This window comes from Sturnus vulgaris, chromosome 3 (assembly GCF_052056855.1).
Source record: "Sturnus vulgaris isolate bStuVul1 chromosome 3, bStuVul1.hap1, whole genome shotgun sequence".
Classification (NCBI taxonomy): domain Eukaryota; kingdom Metazoa; phylum Chordata; class Aves; order Passeriformes; family Sturnidae; genus Sturnus; species Sturnus vulgaris.
In genome coordinates, this window is record NC_142245.1 from 46,091,389 (window position 1) to 46,118,699 (window position 27,311).

The window sequence follows — 27,311 nt, forward strand, 5'->3', positions numbered from 1 at the left end:
ACATTTTCCAATAATAAACAGAAAATCAACCAACCTGGATTTTAGCAACACAGGGAGCATCTGCAAATAAACCTGAAGCACTTCAGAAGGCAAATCCTGGCTATGGTAACTGCACACGAGTTTATCAGCTGTACTTAGTCCAAGCTGATGTTGAGCATGGCAAGCTAGCTCAACTCCTCTCTGAAGCACGGGATTATAGATACAGTTATACAGCTTCCATTGGACCACTACATTTCCCTTTTGAATTAAGTGGCAAATATGGCTTGCGATCTGTGCACCACGTAGTTTGTCTTCTTCAAAAATGACGTCCTGATAAGCCTCCAAAGCATGCCATCTCAACAACATATCTTCAGATCCAGTGCTAGGCAGAATTCCCTGAACTCTGCAAGAGGAACTAGAGGTGGGACTGGCATCACTGGAGTTGCCCTGCAAGGCATCTTCCAGCTGAGAGAGTTGATCACAGTCAACAGTACATATATTGCATGATGCCTGTATAATTTTTGGCGAGACTTCTGCTCCACCCAGTTGATCCAATATAAATTTGTTAAGGATGTTCAGTATGTGCTGTTGAAAATTTTTTAATATTGGCAACTTAGAAGCATGGAGCAACGGGACAATCACAGACTTTGGGTCCATACAACAACATATTCCTACATTATATACACCTGAGAGAATCTCAGCACAGGTACTGCTCAAAGAAACTCGCTGCAACAAGTGCAAACACTGGTGTGCACAAACAGCAATGCAACAGCATCTCTCGGGATAATCAACTTCTCCATCAGCAGTTTCAAAAGGGTTTTTGGAAGCTTGGTTTTTAAAAGCAGATACAGAGAGCCCAGAGAGATCTCTGTGGTGATTCATGAAGTGAGAGTACTCACATCGTCTGTGCCGCTTTCTTGTACACATTGATTGATGGAGCTGTTCTGATTTCACTTTTTTAACAGTGCTGATTATTTTCATGATGCTGTTGATCAGGGTTTTCAGATGCTCTGAGGCCTCCCCAGGTACTCTCTCATTCTTCATACACAGCCATTCCATTTGAAGCACCGTTACTTCAAACAGCTTAAATCCCTGCTGTTGTATGAACTCATGAACCAGATCTATAGCTTGGCTAAAGTACAATGGATTGGAGGCTGCACTTTGTAGGCAGCAGATCAAAATCTGCAAGACCCCTTCTATAACCTCAGGTAGAAGCAAGGCTCTGTGACGATATCTAGAAAAAATGTAGTCATCCTGAACCAGCTGCTGTAGTGTTTTCTTGTATCCTGGAGCAAAAGGACCAGGTTGCTTTTCCAAGCAAATTCTGATTTTTAATGCTGCTTTAAGTAAGTCTGTTAAATTTCTTCGTAAATTGTCAGGCATCGTTGCTGTATTGCTAATGTCTAAAGACATAAGATGCAGCACTGTTCGAAAGAGCATCCTTTGGATCAGAGCCACAGGTTCTTCTGTCCACCCTGCAGAAACTACTTCATTTTCTGTGTTACTACTTACATTGCAGGAGTCTCCAAATCCTGATAAAAACTCTGTCAATGTGGGCACAACACTTGCTGAAAGAGCAGAGCTGTGATTCAAAGTAATATCAAATTTGCACACTTTCTCTAGGAGAGAGAGTAAGATATGGCATAAGTCAAAAGGAGAATTATCCATGTTGTTCTCAGAAGCTCCTGCAGCTGGCTCATTCAAAACCTCATGTGCTGGAATAACTTTGCCAGAACTTTCTAGATTAGGGGCATTGGTATTAGAACCTGGTACCACCACTTCAGGAGGTCGGCAATCACTTCTACCTCCAGGGTAGCTGTCCCTAAGAGAAGAGGTTAAAAAGGGCTGCAGTATCTGGGAGCGTCTGTGTTTTGTTATCACAGCAGTCTTTTCATCAGAATTGCCTTCGGAATCCGAAGTGGACAGCTGGGACCTCCTCGCCTCTCGCACAGAGTAGCGGTGGGTGGTTTTGCGCAGACGGCCGCTTTTTCGAGATCGAAGACTGACTTTTGCAGAAGTCTGAAGAGATGAATGAGCACTTCCATCTAAGCTTAGTTTTTCCTGAGTAGATTTCATGGAACCTGTATTAGTCTCTTTGGTCAGGCATATGTCTACTGTAAAGGGTATATTAAAATCTGTTGAAACAGAAAGATAACAAAGGAACATTAGAATATGTAAAGCATTTTTCCTGATTTTTATAGCTAAGTACTTCCAGATTTAAAATACATAGCAAATTTGTATCTTAAGAGATCATGGTTTTGCATGCACCTGTGTCAGACATTTTCAGTATAAAACAGGCAGCAACAACTCATGTTCAGGGGCCATACTGGCTGTTTTTAAGGCCTAGCCAAATTATTTCATTTTCTATTTATGGTTAAACAAAAGTGTACTAAAAGGTTTCCTGAAACTTTTTGTTGGCACAACTACTCTCAAAAAACCATTCTCAAAAATACGTTGTAAAGGCAGGTGAAATGACTTTTTGGTAAGCAGAGTAAAGGGACAAAGAAGTCTTTAACCTGATGCTCCATTGTCACTTTTTGCAACTCAGCTGCTATAGGAACTGGGTGTGTTAGCTCACAGCCCTCCTAGCATGCATGAGGACATTGACAGTGTACTAGTAGGTAACAGAACAAATTTGTTTCTCTATTATCAGTGCAAATCTTCAAGTATGCAGACCTCAGACTTTTCACTTCACCATTAATTATTCCAAATACAAGCAGCAGAAATAAAAGTGGGGGATTTTAAAATAGTCAGGGACAAAAGGGAGACAGAAAGCAATAATGTTTAGGGTCCTGAATATTCCTACAAAAGCCACGACAAAAACCCCAACTTTCAAGTATGCAGTATAAAATTTAAATCTGATTCAATGGGCAAGAACATTTTGAAGAATAAAAGAGAAGTACTACTCCTTCATTTGTATCAGTAAACTCCAACTAAACTATCAAAAAAGAAAGCAAAGAAACAACTCTGAATGCTTTTGGATTAATTCCACTGTTATTTTCAAGCAGTGACAGAACTAACTGGATGCTTTGGGCAGTAAAATAGCTACCATAAAACAACTGCAAGTATCCTCCACCCCATAAATTCAGTATTTAGAAAAATGTCATAGTTAACAACAGCCCTCACACCCACAAAGCCCCAGAAGCCCACACATAGCTATATTTAAGCTGAAAGAAAAGATGCTTCCATGTAAAAGCATGACTGTACCATGCTGTTTCAAAAGTCACAGTTGTGATACTTAAGGAAGAAACATCATCTGCTTTGAAGGCAGGAAATTAATCAGAAGTACTTTACCAAACAAAGGTTATTACCTGCACAGAAAGAAAAAAGATGCCTAATACAGGGGGGACTTACTTCAGTTCAAGAAAACACCCGACTACTTAGTGCACAACTGGATACATCAGGCTTACTCTTTCAGTACTAAGAGAAGGTAATTGTAGAAGAAAAACCTGTGCATTATGTAGTGTACAAACTTAATCTTAATACCTATTTACACAACAGCCTTTTAAACTAACCTTGGAAAAGCCACTAAGCTGTCACAGAATAACTAAAACAATTTTTTAATTCCATCAGACTTACAGGAGCATGAAAGAATGATGCAACTGAGCAAGCAGGAAAGTTTATTATATAAGAGCTCTATGAAACTGGCCCTTTAAAGACTCCAAATCTACAAACATTAACAAAAGCCTTCAATTTGAAGGAGTTTCAAATAGGGGAAAAAAAATAAAAGCCTGGAAGAGCTTGGGTATGAATCCTTAAACTCTCTCAAACAGCCAGGTAATTTCACTTACTTCATTCTCTTTGTTTTACCCTTTGGAAGGGAAAAGAATGCATCAGACAAATGTAAGAGCCCAAAACGAAATTAAAAATCTGACTCAGATCACTGCCATTTCCTTGTTCAGTTTTTAGACAACAACAAAAGCATTTCCTTTCACACTGACCAAAAGCCTCTACCTTCTCTGCGTAATTTTTTGGCATTTTTAAAATTTAAATTCTCTGCAGAATCCACATCTTTATTTCATGTTAGAGGATATATACTACAATGAGCTACTCTTTACTAGTCCTAGGCTCTGCAGTAAAACACAAAAAAAACCCCCCTTATTTTACATGTTTAATACTGTAAGTGATAAAACATACCTATTGCTTTTTCTTCCTGGACAGGGATTTTCCACACCAATGGCAGAAGGGAAAGGAGGAGGGTCAGAAGTTCTTCTCGACATGTCAGCTCCTATGCTCAGAGCAAAATAAAAACAAAAGATCTTGTACTTTTAAAAAATAGATTAATCTTCTTTATTTTACCAAGTTATTCAGCATTCAGTTCCCTATGTCTTTCTGCTGTTTTAAGCACTGGAAAAACAACCTAACTACAAAGAGTGCTATAATAATTAGCTAGAGCTAATCAGAAAGCATCCAAGCTATCTATTACACCTCTTCAACTGTTTCTATACAAAGCTCTCCTAATCCCCCTTGTAGAAAGAATTACTCAAAAAAGAAAACCAGAAAAGTCAAAAGCACAAAACTTAGCGATTTAAGGAAGTCAACATGAAGTCCCAGACAAGTTTGAAACTTTGTTTCAAAAATGTAACAGCAAGAAAATCAAGACAACAGAACAACCACTAAAAAATCTCCACTCCTACTGGGATTCTAACACTTACATACTAGAACTTCCAGGAAGAACTGGAGAAAGCAAATAATTCTAACACAATTCTTTTATGGGTTGCTTTGCAGCACTATCAGAATGGTTTCAGTCCTAAAGGTCAATAACTTTCAAACACAAAAAGGTGACTCAATCATTTTGGCACTTTACATGATTCTGGAACGTGCAACAGAAATCTCTTTCCACCCAGCTACTGCACTTGAGCTTCACACGTGCTTTAGTCAAATATGAGCTGGCAAACAGGTCTATGATTATCTAGTTTTCCATTTTCTGCTCCTGCTGAAGGACAGAATGCAACTACAACATACATTTTTTAATTTCTAGTCTTCCCAATTAACTCATGCACTCTCCAGAAAAAGGAAAGAAAACCAGCACCAAGAACAACGTGAGCCAGACAAATACACACAGTCAAAGCCCAATACAAAAGTTACAATCATTTAAGAAAAGCTACTACCTGATCAATTATTGAGTTCAGAGTGGTAAGCAAAACAAACCCACGGCCTTGAACTAAGTATTGTCCCAGTGCTGCCATATGAGTTTCTTCTTCTTCATCTTCCTTAGCTTCTGTCCTCTGTACCACTGCATTGCATAGTCTGTTGACATCAGTCAAGAATTCCCGTGCCAGTGAGTTACTGGCACTGCTCATGTCTGAGCTGTAAGTAGAGGAAAGGCAGAAATTAACTCCATCAGAAAACACATTCCTTATAGACAAAAGACTGGAGGAAAGAAGGGAGCATTTCTTCCATGTTTCTCACCCCCTCCAAAAGACTGTCTGTTGGACTGAGAAACCAATATACCCATGTAGGATAAAAGGGAAAGAAAAGAACTAACTTGGAGAAGTTCAGTGACACTTTACTTAATGGCCCAGGACCCCAAACACTGATTTCACAAATCTAACAAGTAAAAGCCTCCAACAGAGCATTCCCTCCCACTGCATAAATAAAAGTTAATGACATTGTTCCAGCTTTTCTTTGTAACCTCTATGCTAGCTTCAATATTTCTCTGCTACTAAAAGGTATTTGACCAGAGGCACAAGTGAAAAACACATAGCACTGACAAAATTGTACAGAAAACACTCTTTAATAGTTTATTTGAACAATATGTTATGTATTCCAACAGTATACAAATGGTTTCAAGGGGAAAAGAAAAAATTAGAGTTCAAATAACTTTGAGAGTTGCAAACGTACAATGCTTTAGATTTACAACTAAACCAGACAGTGGTTTCCTTACAGAACAACTGAGGGGGTAGCAGTCACTACTAGTGTGTGCTTAATTCAAGAGACAATTCTGCTGCCACTGTTCAAGAGGAAATACCAAAAATATTGGTTCTGCTTCCCAGACTAATTAATTTTGCTTTGGATGCTCAGCACTAGAACATGGAGAAACATTTAACTCAAACAAGACATGAAATGCAAGACTCAGCTGTAGAAAACTCTCAAGAGGATCAGAGAAGAAAGCAAAACAAAAAACAATAATCAGTGATGGCAGCTATGGAAACAAGATCATTTAATCCACACAAACCTCACTTAATGAGTGCTACAGTGCATTTAACTCTGTCTATTTCTGTATAAACAGATGAAGTAAAAGCTTCAAAAGTCAAATATTTTCATCATTTCCAAGCACAGAATATGCAAAAAAAAGCCGAATTACTTTCAATGTAACATTTAAATATAACAGATGGATTAATATGCAATTACTATGTAAAAAAAAAAGACCTTGGAAGTAAAAGCAAGTTTGTTTGCACTAATGGTACAGAAAGCTCCTTCTAGTAGCAAATCTGCAAACACATACATAATACACATAAATTCACTTCAAAAGTAGCAAAAAAGTTCTTACCAGAATCACTTTGCCAGCTTAACACATTTATCTCCGATCTGCAAGAACAAGCAAATATATTCTGGAAATAGCACTCTTGGTTCACCTGTTTTTAAAAACAGAAAAATATAATGATTAATATTTTAAGTTATTTTATGATAGTCATTTGAAATTTCGGAGGAGTCCTTGAGGGTTTTTTGAGCTTTAAAGCCCTGGTTTTCACTTTTAGCTTAAGATTGTGCACAACTGAAATTCTATTACAGAGAAAATAATTAGCATACATGAGATAAGTTAACCTAATAAAATCCGTTCATTTGTAAAACACAAAAATGAGCCAGGTACACAAGTTTAAATACTTCCCTCTAGAAACAGTATGAAGTTTTAGTGATCACTACCTGCACATATAACATCTGAAGAACTTGCAGCTCTAGGTACACGTGAGGGATAGAAGGAGAACTGAATTATGCAGTCAGGTGTTGACGTAAATGCATCTTAAATCTGTCCTAGTCTGTCCTGACAGAATACCAATTCTCTATTACACTAAGCACTGCAGAAAATGCAGTTAATAAAAACTGAAAATGTCAGTGGGAAAATCATCAATTAGAAATTTATCACTGGAAATGTAAAGGGAAGTAACCAAGAAAAGCCTCAAAAACATTAAACTACTAAAGGTCCCTAGGTAAGCACTCAGAAGACATTTATTACATCCACAGTTAATTGTGAGGAAAAAACCAAAAACAGACGTGGACAGGAAAAAAATGAAAGAAAACCACTAAATTTATTGGTTTAGTATTCTCAGATGGCAAGTTAATAAATATTTCAGCCTAAAGTTATAATGAGCATGAACATAACATGACAGACGCCCTTAAGAGACAAACACTATAGGTTACCCAGGCAAGCACCTAATAATTGGCCTCCCTTCAACTGCTAGGAAACATGTTTCAGCTACAGCCTCATGAAAAACTAATTTACCCATTCAGCTAATAGTCACAATTAATTGAAATAGAATAGTTTAAGAAGCTAGTAGTTTTGCAGTTGCACCAGACTAATAGACAGAGATAAGCTGTCCGTCATGTTTTTGTGTCCTTCCAGCTAAAACTTCTGCCTCCAGGTTTCCTGCACGGCTTGCCTGGTTACATGGACTTAACATACATTGCCATATTCTATCAAAAGGGTGGATTCCCACTACCAGTAGCAAGATAAAGTAAAATTTTGTTGCCATTGACACAAAAAGACATTAGGCATATATTCGTAATACAATAATTTAATATAGAATGGGTAAGGAATTAAGATGCTCTGATTCTACAGTGCAGAAAAAATTGTAAAGAGATATCATGCAGGATAATGGGGCACTTCTTTTAGGACTTGTTGAGACAAGTGCCAGCTAGTTCTGAGTTGTACCGATTTCTTTTTCTGCAATGAAATTTTGAAACAGACTTGACAGCACAAACATATCTTTGGAAACAGCTGGTAATATAACCTAAATAAGGTGTATGAGAGCAGAAAGAAACTTACTAGAACATTTTACACAGTCCCAATGAGACAATAACAGTTTTACAGTTCTGAAATACACTACATGTCAGGGCTTCACGTAGTCAGCTCCTATTAAAAAAAAAAAAAAAAGCTATTTAATTTGCTAGAAGAATATGACTATCATATTTCATAAAAATCACCTCTACTACATAGTATTTATTTGTAAAAGGAAAAAACCCACAAGTTTAAAAAAAACAAAAACAAAAAACACTTAACTGTGAATAATCTGATATTCTCCTGCCCTTTTCATGCCCATCTTTGCATCATGCTCATAATTCAACCTGTATCATGTCTGCCCTCTGGCCTCTTTCTGCATCACCTCTCAAGGGAGTTATTTCCTATTTACTTCGTAGTAGAAATCGATTTCTTGCACCTGAAAATCGTATTTTCTCTGAACTTCTTTCCATTTTTATGAAGTTGCCGATCAACTGAACATCTTCAAGTGTAAGACTGTCTTGTACTTAAGTGGACTTTGTAAGAAAATATCAATATTGTTCTTAAAAGGATGGAACTCAAAAATAAGACCAAGACCAATTTAGCTATCTGGAATACTGAATTATTAATATACTAAATTTGCATCGTGTTAGTGATTAGATGTTATCTCTCGCAACAATTAGAATTTGTGGAAAGAAGAAAATGCAACAAAAGCACAGTCAGAACTAGTACTCTGTATACTAGAGTGAACTGGACCTTTTCCTTAATTATGTTTTCAACAATGCATTGCCCAGAAAGGCCTGGAACATCCAGTAAATAGCAGCATCTTAACAAAATACAGTACTAAGTCAATAGCCAATAATACAAGTTTATTACTTTCAGAAACTGTTGCCCAACAGCTACAGTAGGAGTAAGAACTAGATAACATATAGCTAAATGCAGTCGTTCATTTATTTACCTTCCCTAGTTTTCTGTTTCAGCTAAGACATAAACATTGACCAGATATGACATGGCTGCAAGTCCTTATAAGTACAGACTGCAATGAAGTTGCATTTTCAGTAGCTATTAAAATTAATGCTTTGAAAAAAAAAACCCCTAGTTTCTACAAGGCATTGTGCAATCAAGTTTTTTCTGGACCCTAGTTCAAAACTTGCAGCCTTTTCACCCATTCTGTTGAATAAAGTATATACACAAGTCATTTCTGGCCAACAAACATTACATTTATTTTATACAGTATTCATTTTAATTAGCAAATACTTATCCCAGCCTCATTGCCTGTACTTAAAGTTTATGCTCTGGAGAGCATGCTTGCTGCCTTTTCAAGGATTTTAGCATTAATATATCAATCATTATTTAATCAGATTTAGTCTGGGGTTAAACTTTCAATTTAAGCTCAAGCTTCTGTTAGCAGAGGACACATACATAATGAAAAGCATTAGAATCTTATTAACACTAAGACACTCCACAAGAGGCTGCTGCTATTGTAGCAAAGATTATCATGGTTATTGCAGAAACTAAGTTTAGCTTGTTAGTGGCAGACAGCATTTTTGATTGTCTGGTTAAAGAAATTCACTAACAATTAGACTAAGAATGAAATCCTCTGTGCAAACTAGGGAGAAAAAGAAAGTGCATGGGAGCATGCTATAGAGAAATACATATCTACTGTGGCCTGGAAGGAAATGGGAAGTACAGTGCTACCTTGAAATCTGCACGGTGGGAAAATACAAGTAAAGCCTCTAAGTAGATGCATCACCAAAATCAGCCTCCTTCCTTTTCTGTTCTTTTGACAGGATTCAAAACTTTACACAAGCTGGAAAGAAATACCCAGCTGACATTGCCAAAATAGGTTACACAGCAGGAGCAACACACAGACAGAAAGAAAACAAGAACCTGAAGTTTAAGCACAGCATCTCCAAAAGCTTGAGACACTTTGATGCTTTGCATTACTGATGCAGGGCAATCAGCCAAAAGAATAGCTTACAAAACACAGTGAACATTTGCTAACCATCCAACTACTCGGTCAAAAACATGAGCAAACAAGAGCAAAATCAAGACCTTTCAAGTTTGGTTCATTTTCATACCAGATAACACTCCAGCTCCACAGAAGACCTCCTGCTTAATATTTTCAACCACTTTCTGCTCTGTCTTCTGCTATTATTTGTTAGCTATTTGTGGTTACAGAAGTAGAAAACCTATTACATATTAAGGCAGTGCTGCTCCAACCATGACACTGCACATGAAAAACCAACCTCTTAACATAAAGAATTTATTAAAAGACTGCAGGTAGCTGTCAATTTTTTTGGCACAGTGCTATTTCTGACCAAGTCCTTGATTTCATCAAGGAGTTCAGTAACCAGCTTTGAGCCTTACGTGCAATCCACTAGACCAACATTATTTCTGAACAAGTTATTCAGAGCCTCTCCCCCCAGAACAAAGAAAAAGGTGAAAACCAAAAATGCTTGGTATGTTTGGATGCAAACACATGCACTGTCCCTTTAACAAGCCAGGGAGGTATGTCAAGTGCACAAGACAGAAAACAAGTATTATTTTAATGAACCCTCAAAAGTATGGCGAGACCATCAGAGTAATGATGTTTCAGTATACACAAGCATGTTATGTCTGCATTATCTTAGTTTTGCCACTTTATGTATTAACTCCCATTTCACTTGAGGGGAATGCTTGTCTTGCAACACCTGAAGTTTGAGAGTCCTGCTTCCCCAAGTATTGTAAGCCTTCTATAAGTACGTTGTTTACTTGTGTTCTACTGCTATGGTATTAAAAATTTAAATCTGTGAAGCTCAGTGCTTATACAACCTGAGAATTAAAAAATTTCTACCTCTTGTGGATGTGCAAGCATTGTAATTTACACTGGAAAAAAAATATTTAAAGGCGTTATCTGTGCCTACTGAAAAAAGTCTTTAAAGAAATAAAAATATGTCTTTTCATATTGTGTATGGTTAGGGAACACTGAGATGATGGCTAAACTAGCCATTCCTCATGTAGAACAGGAATGCCAAGGGAAAAATACCAAATGAGATAAGACAAATAATAAGCCAGGTTTGTTCAAATAAAAGAAACAGGTGCTTTCCAAAAATACCTGTCATATATATATTTATAAAATCAAGTCAGCAAACACACTCAAGGCTACAGACACTTTGAGCTACAGAGGCATTATGGCAGGTGCAGGCAGGTCACCTTCTCAGAAACCTTTTCAGAGCTGTCATCCTTCTGATCAAGACTCACACCTGTGGTGTACCACACAGTGAAATAAGAAAGAAAAAGCCAAACCCTTGCTTACTCCCAAATTATAATTTCCCTTGGATTTTTAGGCCTCAGGTTTTTTTAACAGTTTGAAATCAAATTCACAGGTAATGTCTTTGGGCAAAGGCTGTTGCAGACTACACTTCCAAAAGTTGGTCAGTGGATTCTTTCAAAACATAACCTATAATGTGTTTGCTAGAATTTAATCAGCTTCCTGTGATATATTCTGACCTGTGAATGTTTATGTCTGCTCTCCCCAACATGTTTCTAGAATTTCTCTTGTCTAGCATAACTATTGCTGAAACCAGCTCTAAATGACAGAACCATTACTCAGAGGTATCTCAGATTAACATGTACACATTATTCTTGCTTACACACAACAATACACACACTCCAACCCCCCCAGTTCATGTTTTTCTGTTTGACATTTTCCAAAGCGTCATCTTGGGACATTTTTTCTTCCTAAAATTCAGCAGGTTGTCAGGTTCTGCCTTGAGGCATGAAGAATAATATTCCTTCACAAGTTAACAGAGTATCAATAGTTTCCTTCTTTTGAGTCTGGGGGAAATACCACTGAGAGAGAAATAATGGCAAAGAATCCCACAGGGTAGCTGCATATTAGACAAGTGCTTTGAGACAACCTCTCAGCTTCATGAGGAATCTTATTTAGTCATCAAACAATATGAAACACCTGTGAATACATTCTTGTCAAGCCTGAAATCAAGGAAAAAAATGCGAGATGATTCATCTAGCAAGATAAAAAGTACAACACTAATGAAAGACAGGCTCTCAACCAACCACCTACACTCAAGCCATACATTAGCATTTACATATGCCATACTGAAGTTTATGCTAAGATTGTGGTCTTATACTATCCTAAGTCATTAACTACAACATAGTTGTTAGCCAAATTAAATCCATTCCAGTTCATTTAAAATTTTCATATTTCAGACCACTGCATACAGGGACAGAGTAAGGATTCCTTACAAGACGTATGGGGAAAGCAGAGGGCCTTCAAAGATACTCATTGCAGTACTAACTGCGTCAAAAAAAATATACCTGCTATCATGGACATCAGCTAAAAAGCACTAAAGAATAAGAGGCTGCTACCAATAGCATGAAAATGCTGGCGACAAGCTTTGTTAGCAGAGTTGAAGACCAGGATTTCTTTTGAATCTTTCTAAAGTGTCAGAGGCCAACACCTCTGCAAACACATGGTACTAAAGGAAGGAACTGACAAATATTCCACCACAAGGCAGACTCTATGAGAGATCACTAAGTTCTTATAAAAGAAAAATGAAAGATGAAGATCATCTGTAAAACATTTGGCAATGCTCCTAAGTGAGCCTTGTTCAGAACACTGTTCAGAGGGCTAACGAGTCCTTCCCTAAATTAAAATATATACAAGTAATACTCCTGAATACCTTCTTCCATACTTTAGGTTTGATACTTGAACTGCAGAACAGACTACAAGCAAGCTTTAACAGTCATGGCTACACAGTAAGAACTAAATCTAAAAGTCAAGACTAACCTCTACAGACACTGCAAATTGGAAGGAAAGCAGCAGGCTACTATGGCAGGTAAGTCAGAAGTCCAGTGCCACTCTCTCCAGTATTGAGCCCACAGAGACCAGCCCTGCACGACCAGGCAGAGCTCCTGATATGCTCTTACATGAACCCACAGTACTGGAGACAGTGTGGCCTCTGTGACTGTAGCTGGGGCCACACTGCAAGTATGCAGACCACCTTGTATTTTGAACAACAAATGTCTGCTCAAGTCAGGAACTAGAGGATCATACAAAACTTTTTGTAACTTATAATCTTATACACTTTGATTGTACTAATACTTGGAGAAAGAGAAGAAGTAAAGATGTGAGTACTCTTGAGTGCTTGAGGTACTCTTACTGAAGGGATGTAAATGAGTAAAGGCTATCCTAAATGAAAGCTTAGTAGTTAGAGGATTAAAACTACCAAGTGCTTAAGAGAAGTTTTGACATTGTGACTAAAGCGTCCATTAAGACCAAGTAAATAAGAGGGGAAGATCAATGATCAGATTTAAAAAAAAAAGAAAAAGTAATTCAAGGACTGAAGTCTAACTCCACTTCTGAATCTTCAAAACTGGTTGTGAAGTTGGTATTTGCTATTAGCAGTCAGATGCAGACAAAACAGCAGGTAAACATTTCTCAAAGTGGCAATTTAACAAGTTAACTAAATATCTGAGAGTTACATATACTCCTATTCCTGTTAAGCTCAGCATGCCAGCTTCTTTACAAAGTGAAAATTGCTTCGGTGGTGTTAGGGAAGCAGATTGTGTATTTCTTCCAGGCTTTACAGCAAAGAGGCATTAAAAACTAATGCCCCTCTTGCACTGAACTGGACCCAGACGACCCAGTCAACATTCCAGCTAACTACAGGCAAAATGACCCCTATACCTCATTTTACACAGCTTTTCTCCAATGGGAATGCAAATAAGGAACAACTAGGATTTTTAACTTATTTTTCAAGTTTGAACAGCGCTGCAAATTAGTCAAGGAGTACAGACTCCAAGAGAAAAATTATAATTAATAATTACACTTTGCTACATATAATAATGACCAAAAATATGTTGTTTCCCAGTGTATCTATTACTAGATAGACAAATATTTAACAAATGCTGAATCACCAGAGAAAACCTTTAATCCATCCAAAATACAAAGAAAAAAATAGTGCCAAACTAGGAAGTCCCCAGTTATAAATGTGTATTACTCATGAATACACAAAAAGATTTTACACTGCTGAAATGCATGAAATATGCCAGATGAAGGTACATATGTAGCCAAGTAGGATTTTCAGTGAGCAAACATTATATGATACTTTTTGCTGCAAATGCTAAAGACTTAGAGGGACTCCAGTAATCCAATTGGCTTTGTAACTGATGTAATTTAGGCTTCTAAAAATAATTCTGGAGTAATTAGGAGTACCTTCTGGAGTGGAAAATACACGCCCACATTCCCCCCAGCATTTCCTTTATATATTCAGACACATAAAGGAAGTTTTCTGCTTTCCTTTGATCTTTTCTTAATTGAAACATGCAAATGAAAAATGAAACTACACATTCCTCACTGACTCAAATCTCCCCACATCATTGAAAGATGCAAGTAATACACAGAAAAATTATAAAAATCATGTAGCACACAGTTTTACTCTTGAGGGCTTTTGCTTTGTTTTCTCTATAGCAAATCGTAAGACCATTTGATCTCAATTCTTGGAAATTAAGATTGTTAAACCCTTTTGCCTTCCAACACAAAGACTAGCACTTTTTTGGTTAATTTTAAGACTATTTCAGCATCTGTTTAAACTAGTGAATCAAAACCAGAGAGAGGTCAATTTTTGACATCTTCTAACAATTATTATATTGCTGGATTTTTATCAGATCCTGCAACAGAATTATAAACTATCAGGAACATTTCTTGCCCTAAGTCTCTAATATTTTTCTTGCTAATTGACATTTTTCCAGAAATAAGGCATTGAGAGCTATTCATCCCTTCAGATTGCTGTTTCCATTACTCATTCTCCATCTTTTAATTAATACACTAAGGCCTGTAAAATCAGTAGCCTTACTGAAGTTAACAGATCTAGTAACATACTTTTTGTCATTTATTCCCCCAAATAACATAAATCTTCGGTAAATGCCTCCACAATAACTAGAGAGGAATAGATGATGTCAAGTGTTTGCTGAAATAAAACTGCACAGAAATTAACATCATTTTTAATACTTCCAACAAACCCTTGCATTTGGCATTACCTGACAGTAAATCTTCCTAATATTTTATCTTTTCAATTTTCTCTGGAAAACAGAAAGGTTTTTATCTACTGTCAAAAACTGAAAAAAAAATCCGGAACTCCCTCCTCCCACCTCACAGTTAGTACTTCATACTCCTGTACTTTTCCATGGATCATGGTGATAACTTCTAACTGAAGCCAAGGAGCTCAACTTTCTGGGTGCAGGAAGAGAGAGCAAGAGTTCATAAACATGAGAATTAGCTGAGATCGTCAGTGGTTAAGCAAGCAGCTGACAGACACAGTCTGCCAGGCACGAGTCTTCCAACCATCTTCCACAAACCTTTATTCATGATTTGCCTTCCACTTCCCACCTTTTAAATTATCCAGGAAGTGCAGAAAAGCTCTTCCATAGTATGAGAGTAATTCCCCCTGTGCCTCAGCACCACGTGGCTCAACAACCCCATCCAAACACAAGTGTCACAGGGCAAGTCCCAGATGCCTGCAGGGAGCTACACGAGCTCAGCAGCGCAGAAGACAACGCTTTCAGTGCTCCCCCCACTGCATGGTCACTGCAAAACCTCACCCACAGTAAGAGCAGGCAGTAGGGAGTTATTTATGGGGGAGAAGCTGACTAAGAAACTGAAGACAGAGAAAGAAGACAGAAGAATAGAAGCCCTGGCTCCTTTGTAACACATCAAAATCACAAAATCCATGAGGTACAGAATATGAAGGAAGATTAAATGTGCAACAGTGACTAAAAAAAAACCTAGGGGAACTTCAGAGAAATATCCGAAACAAAGACACAATAGAAGTTGCAGAAGGTACAGGCACCCAGATACAGCACTATTCCAGGACTTCACTACATGGATGACACTATTACACACCTATCCCTTCTTCAACATAGATAAGCTAAGGAATTCCACAGTTTTTTCCCATCTTGCTCTCTTACTCAGCATCAGATTTATCTGTATCTTCACAGAACACTGTTACCTAAAAATCACACTGAGAAGATTCACACTTCTACTTAAATAATTGGTACAAAAAACCCTGACTCCCCAGAAGAAGAGATTTTAATCAGACCCCAGGCTACAAGCACGAGTCAAAGAGCTAATAGCTTACAGCAAGAAAAACTCAAGATTACACATAGCCTTCTCCTTCTCTATCACACATTTCAGTATCATTTCTGTATAGAAGTAAGACTTCACCTTGCAGTAATTTCAAAGTCCCTGAGAGCCATGTTCAAATGCAAGACCTGAATCCAAACAGAGGAAAAGAAAACCTGATCCAGCGCATACCATGCTGCTTTATTAGTTCTTCTCAACAGACCATGACAGCTGAATCAGAAACCCTGTTGAACCTCAGTAAAAGCCCACATCTCCCAAAATGCAGCTGTGGTAGAGTTATACAAGACAGCATAGCCCACCTGACAACTCATGACTAGCAAGAAGGTGCTTCTGTTCTTCTCCAGCAATTCTTATCTTCTTCTTACCTCCAGCACTGCAGCCATCCAGCTCCTTCTTGATATGGCTAGAAAACTAGCTTTTTCAGCTGGAGTTGTTATTGAATTGCCATACTGAGGGATCAGGCAGTTCTCACTGTCAGTGAAGGGAAGGCTGCAGGAGGGAGATTTCCTCCTTCAGCAGTAACAAGCTGCTCAATCAGCTTAGCAAGCTCAGACAAACCAGTCTCAATCATAAACAGAAGGAACCTCAAGTCTCTTCTACCTGATCTTGTCCCAGGTGTACCATCCTCAAATCAGTGCTGTCACAGGAACCAATAGCTGCAATGACACCAGCTCAACTACTTGACACTATCTAAAGGCCACGAACCTTCAGCAAGCAATAATTTTCTGAAGTACCTGATATTCTCACAACCATTTCTGAGCCGGAAAAGAAAGCAGGAGAAAAAGTAATCCCAGACATATCTATACAAAGGCCTCTCTCCATTGCATATTACAACCCTTTTCTAACAATATAATCCAGTTTTCCAACAAATATAGCAAAAAAGATGTAGTGATATCTCATGCAACAGCTACTACAGTTCATAGCTAAGGATGTCCACAGAGCCTGACAACTCCTCAAAAAGGAATAAAACATGTACTAGTGTACTCTTGTCAGCGACAGTTGTTCACTGCAAAGAACTGCAATTCCCCCACAGAGGACAAGCAGGCATGTTCTGGACAGCACTTCTGGGTGCAGCAGAATCCTCTTACAAAATCATTTCACCCTACATTCCCTCTGCTCCTTCCTGCCCCAAAAAGACAAGTATCAAAACTAGTTTTGCTTCAGATTTCTTCCATAGGCAATATTATCTTATTTGAAAAGAAACTACCATGGCAATGGCAAAATTCTGCCAATATGAAGCAAATATTAAATGACCAGCTGCAAGGGTGTACAATTTTATACTAATACGGAAGCACCATGGTCTGTTACAGAAATCACTGACAATAGAAATATAGAGCTGAGCTTCCTGAAGTGCTTGTTCATAGAATCACAGTATTTGCTTATGCTCTTTGACCTCGACTGCAAAGAGAACTGTATGAAAACAGCAACTTACTTTCGGTGCATGTTAAGAATGCAGTTTCTCTTTTCCACTGTTTACATATCCAGTGTCTAACTTTCCAACAGATCCTACACTATTGTTCAAAGTACTCACAGATTCTTTCCTTACTATCTTAAGCTGCACTAACAACTGATGTGGTGACACATGAAAAACCTACCAGGGACTATGAGAAAGGAGGAAGCAAAAGAAGCATCAAAGGAGAGTCTTAATTAAATGGTTATTAAGCTTACATAAAAACTTCTTATAATCAAGCATATTTGATGGAAAGCTGTCTTTGCGTATCATTAAAAAAAAATCACAGGGCAAGGAAAAAGGGGAGGCAGGAAGTGAGTGACATCAAGAAAGCTCCTCTTAAGAAATCTGTATATAGTCTTATAAACCAAGTGACCACTGACTTCCTTTGGCAACTAGCTTTGATTTTAGAAGTATTGAAAACGATATGCTTTTAGCTTGCAAGAGTCTCTGTCCAAAGGACAACAAGGAAGATCAACTAAATTAAAAGAGCCTAGAAACAGATGTTTCTTTTCCTTATCTATAACATATGAAAACAGTATTATTTTTCATTCATTCAATTCAAAACATACACCAGAAACACTCAGAGCCAGTAAATCACAAATCTTCTAAAGCACCTGAGAGGATGCTTTCTTCTCTGCACTACTAGCCTGTGAGCCTACAATACAGACACAAAGGACACTCGAATATTTTCCTGAGTCCTTACCACACTGTAGCTCCACTATGATAAAAGCTCTATGCAGACATGGTCTCTTGTCCAAGCAAGCAAAATCTGATCCTTCCTTCAGAAAAGGTTAAATGTTCCAGACACCTCTTTTCTGCTACCTAGCACAAGATTATGATACACATGACTAAAACAGTTGTCCCACCACTCATCAGCAACAGTACACAAGCTTGTGTCACTAGCTCCAAGTTTCCTGTACATCCTTATAATGAAGTCTTACTGATTCACATGGCACTACAAGCAAGAAGAAATAAAAGAAGAAAAATGTCTGCCATTCAGATTTTCTTCTTTAACCAGTCCCATTTATAACCACATTAGTGCTTTCCCAACTCCTAGGCCATGACATTCAGCCATCTGATCTTCTTTCCGAATGTCTTCAACTGCACTGCTTTCTCTTATATACAAGAAGTTTTATTTTCACTTCCAATGATGCACTTGCTTTTCTTGCCTTCTCCCTTCACTGCAGATATTGGTAAAAGGTAGCTCTTCAGTACCTCTGGGGGTACCAGGCAATATCCAGTTCTTAGACTTTTGCTTTTCTCTCGTAGAACCATCTTTGAACATTCTCCCCACATTCCAAGAACATGTAGAGGAGTTCCCATCGCTTCTCTGTCCACTCCCTTTGATGCACGTTTTTGAAAAGGGGCAGCTCAGGTACTGAAACGCTGCGACTCTTGCATATTCCACGTCCGCCAGCGTTATCGCGTTTCCGTGAGCGGCCCGCATTTGCTTTTCTTCAGTCCTTATCTGCAACACACGCCTCGCTGACAGCAAAGGCTTTGTGCCCGCGCTTTGCGCCAACACCTCGCACGGCGCTGCCCACGGCCGGCAGCGCACACGGAACGGCTCGGGCTGGAAGGGACCACGGTGGGGCACCTGCTCCAAGCTCCCTGCTCAAGCAGGGTCATCCTAGAGAACGGGGCACAGGATTGAGTCCAGACGGTTCTTGAACATCTCCAGTGAGCGAGACTGCACAACCTTTTTGGGCAATCTGTTCCAGCGCTCGTTGACCCGCACAGCATCCCAGTAACACGGGAGGGGGCGGAGGAGTACCCGCACGCACCGCCTGGACACACACACCGGGTATTAAACGCCGCCTTTCGGCAAAGGCCGAGGCCTCACGCCAGCAGGACCGCTCCGGGCCGCCGAGCGCCCGTCGCCGGCCCCGGGAACACTCGAGCCCGAGCCCGCGGCGCCCCTCCCGCCGCCGGCGGCCGCCGCTGCCCAGGAGCCCCGGGGCGGACCGGGCCCCGCCCGCGCCACCTCCGCCGGCTCCTTCCGCCTACTCCTGCCGCCGCCGCCGGGCTGCCCCGAGCCTCCAGCGGCATCTCCAGGCGACAGCAGCGCCGCTGACACCCCGCCCCGGCGCCGTGGCTCCCGGCCTCGGCCCGCCGAAACCCGCGGGCAGGGCCCGTGCCGAGCGCCCTCCCACGGCCCCGCGCCGCCAGGAGAGCCCCTCGCCGTGGCGGTGCCCGTCCCGCCCTTACCCGCTCCTCTCCCCGCCACGGCCGACGCGCCCGGCCGTCCGCTCCGCTCTTATCCCGCTGACAGCGTCCCAGCAGCCCATGGCGGGAGGTTCCTGCCCGGCCCCGCCGCGCCGCCCGCCCCCGTCTCCGCGGCAACACAGAGCCCGCCCCGCCCGCGCCTCCCGCCCGCCCCGCGCCCGCCGCCGCCGCCGTCGCTGCGCCGGGCTGGCCGGGCTGGCGGCCCAAGGGCGCTGCTGCGAGCGCTGCGGCCGGTCTGGGGCTGCCGGCTCCCCCTGCTCCTGTGCTCGGGCCGCGACAGCGCCCGGCAAGTGCCTCACGGGCAGCCGGCCGGCCTGCCGCTCCTGCTGGGGGGCCGAGCGGGCGGGAGGTGCCCCCCTAAGCCTGTTCACTCCACCACCGCCACCCTGCCCGGCTTAACGCCAACATTCAAAATGCCCTTCACATGCGTGTCACGTATCCGTGGCCATCCGTCCGCTGGCGCCTGGCGCTGCCGGGCTGCTGCGAGCCGCTGTCCCCGCAGTGCTGCGCTGGCTCACGAAGGGCTCCGAGCGTTTGCGCTCTGTTGTGCTGTTTGCTCACAGTAAATCCTTGGAGCAGGTTTACGGCTGCGGAGCTGGGCTCGGGCACTTGGCTGGAATGCCCAGCAGAAATGGTTGCCGTGAATGCTGTTCGATCAATTCCCTGACAGAACAGGTTCGCCTAGGCAAATAAATAAATAGTGAGCCTTGACTGCATGTCACTGCTCTTGCCTGCTTCAGGAATTCACCTTGCATTGCCAGGGCACTCAGTAATTTTATGAAAGTGGGAGCAATACGGTACAGGCGATGTTAATAAGAAAATTCATGCGTGCCGAAGTTTGTCATCACCATCCTGATGTATATACATCAGAAAAATGTATATACAGAGGGTGCACAAGTGCATTCTTCTCACATCCTTATGTCTCTCTTATGCATTGGCCTCCTACTCCCTGACCTTTGCCGCCTTTTCTGGTGAGGACCATGTAATTGCATTTTGCTTATCATCCCAGGGCCTGCTGGCCACCTTGGTGTCATATTGGCTTTGTAAAACTTAAGCCAGGCTGCCTGCAAGGATTACACGGATGGTCAGAGCCAGATCTTGGGAATGCTTCAAACAGCAGGATCCCATGACCCACCTGCCAAAGTAAGTTTAGATACACACGAGGTAACAGCGGTTAAGTCTTGCAAATATAAACTTCAATTTGCCTGTACACCCTGCTTCTCATTCTTTTTCTCATGGCATCTACTTATGGCCACCTTTCTTATTTTTTTCCCTTGGCACCTGCTTTTGGCTGTTGTTCATGTTTGCCCTCACCTTTCTGACAGGGAACAAGCTATCCCTGTCAGATGGGTACTGGGCTAAACAATTCTCTATTCCAAGCCAAGAGGGCAACTTCCCTGCAAGGACCAGCAGTACAGATCCCATGACTGTGCCTTTCTCTGGGAATTAAGCACCTAGGCAACATTTCTGCACTCAAAATTTGCTTAAATCCCTCAAGAAAAGCAGTCCTAAGCAAGCAGCACCAGTATTCCAATAGAAAAGGAAGGAAGAGAAAGGAGACTGACACTCTGCTTTTCTGCCAAGCAAGGTTACACAGCACTCACAGAGCTGCAGGTGTGGGAGCCTCAGTGACTCCCCATGTCTCTGCTTAGGTGCCCACCCTTGAGAAGCTCGGAGAGATAAGTGGCTTCAAAGGCGCCCAAGCCACTTCAGTGGCCACAAAGAACTTAGGAGAAAAGTGGTTCAATCAATGTCCTGGAGTTTAGATGACAGTTAGTTGCTAATTCAGGCAGACTAAATCCTACTTTTAAGCCAGTTTATTTTAGACTCCTGGACAACATGGTGGGATTCAGTCCAGCCCATCCCATCTGGCACTGCAGCTGCTGGAGAGGAAAATGAGCCAAGATTCCCAAACCCAGACTCAGAAAGTCCTTGCCCTAATAATGGTCACACAAATCCTCTTTACTTCCTGCAGCTGAGGAGAAAGAGAAGTCTCTTCTACCTCAGAACCAGGACTTCCTGTTTACTCTGAAGAGATACCACTGCTTTATCTTTCAGATCTTACAGTTGCCAGACGATGAATGCATGTTTGTGTCCCTTCTCACTGCTGACAGCATCCTGAGGACAGGGGATTCTATTGGCCTCTGCCACGAAACTCCTGCCTGCAAATACCTCCAAGGCTCTTTGCTGTTCCCTCTGATGCTGCCCAGTTTTTCTCAGAAGCAGATGTAGGACAGAGCAAACGTGGTAGTTGACATTTGCACATTATTTAGGAGACCAGTGAAGCTAAGCAGGCTGTACGTTGCCTCGTGTGGTTGTACAGCAAAACTCTAACAGCAGCAATGAAAATGAAGTCAATGGCCAACAGCACATCAACTCACCCTTGGAATATTAGATTTTACAGTGCAAAGATTATGAACGTTTCAGATTGGTAACACAAATTTTACTGAAAATAGGAGTTTTCAGGAGAGAATTTGCCATCACATACAAATATCTGAGTGAATCTTCACAGGTATTTACTAAAATCTTTAGAAGGGAAGTATGCCATAACCTAAGTAGAATTGCACTGAACAGTTATCATGTGTGTTTAAAAAAAGGTTCCAAACTGTTTGGACTAAAAATATTGTTGAGAAAGATAAGTAGGGGCAATTAAAGATTTTATCAGGATAATGTTTTTCTCACTTGAATGCTTCAAAGTACAACCTTTCAGCCCTTTCAGCCATGCAGATTTTTTTAATAATTACAATAATTAAAGATCCTGCACAGATACATCACTATGCCTGCTCTTCAATTTCAAATCAGAGTTTTTTCAGTACAGTATTAAGCATTCTGAATTAATTTACATCAATATAAATTTGCAGCACCTCCATGGAAGTGAGTAGAATGACACCAGTTCATACTAGAATAACTTCAAATCAAATCTGGTTCTTCTTAACTTCACTGGTTCACTAATAACTCCCTCTATCCCACAAACACTACCTGAATCTTGCTTGAAGTTATTCAGCATAATTCTTCCTGGGTTTCTACTAAAACTCTTTCTCTTCTGCATAGATGGAGAAGATAATAAGATGGAAAACAAGCACGAAGCAAAAATACAAGTGGTATTTCTCTACTGTTCTCCTGAACAATCTAACAAGCCCACAGCACTGAGACCTGCACAGATCACTAAAATTCTTCAGTACTCAGATTCTTCAGTGTGTGGTATTTATGTTCACGGAGAGTGGATTGAGGTCAATGGTTCCAAAATTTTAGTGTTCAGTAAGCCACTGTCCATTCCTGAAATTTCTTAAGTACCCACTAGATGCTTTTCAATAAAGCTCCATCTACTCTCATCATAAAAGTTTCAGCTGAAAGCCTTGCAAAGGTAATGTAAGGCCTAGATTTTGTTAGTCACTTTTACAATCTCATTTTCTCCTCTTTCCAGTGAGTGTGTACCTGTCTTGGAAAATTTACCTGTGTTTTAATGATATAATTAAAAAAAATATTTAAAACGGTGGAGTAATTAATATAATATGTGATCTGTCTTAAGTCCACGATCTTAAATCAGAGTGATTTGTGGAAAGGGCATCTTTTGTCAGCTGAGATGAGCAGCCTTTCAGCAGGGAATGAATAACAGTCTGTTTTCCCGAGGAAGCACATTACTCCTTTATTCCTGTTCCTATTTATTCCTATTCTTATTCCTTATTCCTATACTACTTTAAAAAAAATCAAAAGAGTGAATAAAGTAGGAAAATAGTTTTGCACTTAGGGAATCAAGGAATGGCCTAAAAAAAATTTAAAAATACTAATCTAGGTTTGGGTCTATCTATATCATGAGGAGAAACAGTCTGTTTCTGATTACCTACTCACCTCCAGATCAATGTTGGAGGAGTAAGCTGTTGAATGAATTCAAGGACAAAGAAATACAGGCTGAACACTCTTCATGTTTGCATTCTTCATGTTTGGCTACAGTAGTATAGAATTACCAGAGACAGAAGAAAAACATTATCTTGTAGGTAGAAAGCAAAGGTGGAATTAACTGTATCCAAAAGTGGATTGAAGCACAGGAGTTGTGGGAAGTCTTCCCTAGTTGTTTATAATCCTGGTTTAGGTTTGCTTACTGCAAACAGGACTTGATTTCCAGTGATGCTTGATTTTTCATTGCAGTTATTCTTGGTCAGCACACTCTGACATCAGGGTGGTTTTACTGATGGTTCTAGGGCCCATTTCCAGAACAGAAGAGGAGGTAGCCAGATAGCCTGGTGGAAACATGTTGCATGACCCCTAAATTTGTTCAATGTCTAATCTAGATAAAAGAATTAAAAATCACTTGCATCATCAGTTTTGAATCAGTGAGTCTACTTTGACCAGCCTTGCTTTTCCATTTAGGAGGAATTATTCCAGTTTAAAGTTTACTCAAAAACAGCTGAGGTAAATCACTGGTTGCAATGTATGTTGAACTAGAATTAAATTGCCTTTAGTGAAGTGAGTTTGGATGATGTAAGAAAACTTGATTTATGCAGAAATGATTGAAGCTAGAGTAATTCCCACTACAAAGAAGGAGAGAAGCCTAATGAGAAATGCAAATGGTTTTAAAACATATAGACAGGACTTTGAGTCTCAATTTGCACCTACTCATGGCTTGTAAATGCATGAATTACACCAGATCATAGTCTCTTACAGTTACACATTGTCATGTGTCTAAGGACTCACACCTGCTCTGCAGTAAACAGTCAGGCAAAGGATGTGGCCTTGAAGTAAGTCAGTTCAAGAGGTGAAACTGGGATGAAATCTCATTAAAAGCATGTCAGACTGCAATTTTCACATGTGCTTATTAGGCCACCATTGTCTTTAGAGGGATCTACAACCCATAGGAAAATACTCTCTTCTTAATCCACTGCAAAAAACATCTCTGTAGTTCTCAATAACACACATGCTTTATTTTATCTTTTCCCAATCAATGCTGTGAAATTGCATAATTCATAGAAAGTACTATTATTTTTTTTTAATTTCTTTTTAGTAGCGGTTCATTGGAAAAGTTCTAGCAGATCTTCATTTTTACCTGTTATGCACCATTTCTGAATTTTTGCACTGCTCTTCTTGAAAAATTAAGATCGTACTTTAGCGTTTAGAATGGGTAGATATTTTATAAAAGCAAATAATACAAAAATAGGAAATTCACAAAAGCATGCAGAGGCCCCTGAAAGTGACCTTGTTTCCAGATGAGCATTTCTGTCATAATTTGCTTATCCATTAATATCCTAATAAAGGTTATCCTCAAGATATGGTCAATATAATAATCTGTTTTTTGAAGAAGCATATCATCAGAATGGTAGCTCTGGGAACTGCAGGTCCAAATCCCACTTGCAAGAAAGAAAACCCGATTTATTTTGCCTGGACAGGATTGGAAACCATCTGATACTCCTCACTAGTCTAGTGACAGCTCAACTTTCTTTATTACTGTTCAGTTTGACACACAGGGATAGTTTTTGGCTTTTTTCAATGCAAATATCTCCATGTCTTTTTCACTGTTTCCGTTTCCTGTTGGATTCCAGTCTCACCTTCAAAATGGCCAGTCTGGGTCACAGCAGACCTGTTCATCCCAGCATCAGTTGCCTGCAGAAAGCTACATGAACAGGACACTATATGGTGACACTTAGTACCTGTACCAGTCTGCAGCAGTCTGCAGTTCAAGAACATCTTGGGACAGATGGGGTGTCTTCATGGTTTATAGACTTTAACTCATTTTTATTCCACAGATTTGTCCAATTACTGTGTGAGCCCCCAGAAGCCTCAGACACCCACCAAGTTCTGCAGTGTTCTAAAGCTGAATTACATGTCTGGCGAAAAAGCACCTCTTTTAATTTGTTTGGGACTTTTTACCCACCCATTTCTCTTAGTTTCATCTAGTTCTTCTGCTTTATTAAGGACAGAATAATGACTGTTTGGTTCCTCTCCCTACATTGCCCATGTTTTTAAGACTCCTTGTCAAATCTCCCCTGTGCTTCTTTTGTTCCACTCTGAAGAGTCCCCAGCTATTTAATCATTCACTGTGTACCATTTATTCAGCTTTCTCACCCTTTATAAAACTGTCATAACTCAGGGATCTTTTCTGCCTGAGTAATAGGACTTCTCTCTTCAGTACTTCTCTCTATGCACACAATGTTAGAATTCCTTTGACAACAGATTTTTTTCTGCCATTTTAACCCAATAACTCTTAGCATGACAGCCTTTTTTTTCTGGCTGACTTTCGTTTTTGCTACCTAGAGGAATTTGCCATCTCTCACCTCAGACTATGCTTCTTTTCTCAGATAACTTCTATGTCAAACAATACAATTCCAGGGGCAGATTTCTGAGACTTCACTGGGGACTTCCATCTCCTTCCTCTACCCAAAAAAACTCCATCAAGCTGTGAGATATTTTTTTTCTCTATAAGTTATATCAATTTTTCTTCATAATATCACATATATTTTTACACCTGCTAACTGCATTATACATTATATTTTCTACCAATTTATTTCTGCAACCTTTTTCTTAAGGCTATACCCCTTTAAATTTCATGAGTTTCAATGTAGTCACATTAGAAAGACTCAGCAGCAAAATTTGTCTTTCACAAAAATAGTCCCTCTATATTGATTTGTTTTTGTTGGTTTTTTAAAAGAAAAATAGATAATGCAGGTCAACAACACAAACCTATTAATCAGAAGACTATGAATTAATTATGAGACAAACATTACAATTTTCTGGCAAACTGACTATGACTTTTACCGATGTATTAATGCTACATAAAACAAAAAAAGAAAGCTGTTTAAAATATTTCTGCATAAGACCAATACTGCATTTCTCCCTGTGATTTCTGTTTATCAATCTAATAGTTCTGATTCCAGTCCAGCAATTAATTTCTTAGCAACTTTGCTGGAAAAGAAAAGGTAATTCAGCAAAGATAAATGTTCAATATTTGCAAACACTTTTTTCCTGAGCATTGGCTATCTCCATATTCAAAAGTAAACCACCTTCATGGACAGAATGTTAAGCAGCATTCAAGATGCTCTTTAGCTCCTGGTAAAGCAGACACAGAGCAATCACAAGGGTCCAGCTCCAGAAAGAGCTGACTCAGACAATGGAACTCATTTCCAAGACAACCTTAGAGACACTTGGGCCAAAGAGCATGACATTAAGTGGTTGTATCACATTCCCTGTCGTGCACTAGTCTCTGGAAAGATCCAACGATGTAATGGTCTGTTAAAGACTACACTGACAGCAGTGGGTGGTGGCATGTTCAAACATTGGGGTGCACATTCTGTGAAAGCCACCTTGTTAGTCAACACCAGAGGGCCAGTTGGGATGGCCCTGCCCAATCAAAACTTTTCCATTCTGTAGAAGCTGATAAAGTTCCTGTAGAACTTTAAAAACACACTGGGGAAAACCTGGATTATTCCTGCCTCAGGCAAAGGCAAACTCATCCGTGGGACTACTTTTGCTAAAAAACCTGGATGCACTTGGTGGATGATGTGGGTGATGTGCAAAATCTAGTGTGCCTCAAAGGGATTTGACTTTGGGTGAAAAGAAACAATTAATTACACTGTGTT

The 27,311-nt window shown here is 40.1% G+C and overlaps 1 protein-coding gene across 2 annotated transcripts in view; it reads right to left on the reverse strand.

Moving 5' to 3' along the window:
- The window catches only part of LOC106852240 (guanine nucleotide-binding protein G(I)/G(S)/G(O) subunit gamma-4), a 92,922-nt gene extending 73,104 nt beyond the window's left edge, over window positions 1-19,818 (reverse strand). Inside the window, exons 1-5 of one of the 2 annotated variants that reach the window (XM_014874732.2) lie at window positions 19,726-19,818; window positions 6,473-6,557; window positions 5,091-5,289; window positions 4,117-4,207; window positions 35-2,114 (exon numbers count right to left, since the gene is read on the reverse strand). In XM_014874732.2, the coding sequence (XP_014730218.2) occupies window positions 35-2,114; window positions 4,117-4,207; window positions 5,091-5,282 (2,363 nt within the window). In that variant the 5' untranslated portion in view covers window positions 5,283-5,289; window positions 6,473-6,557; window positions 19,726-19,818. Of the gene's footprint in view, window positions 1-34; window positions 2,115-4,116; window positions 4,208-5,090; window positions 5,290-6,472; window positions 6,558-7,966; window positions 8,050-19,725 lie in introns of those variants that run through there. The other variant, XM_088161528.1, reaches the window with a different exon arrangement.
- Between the last annotated feature and the right edge of the window lie 7,493 nt (window positions 19,819-27,311).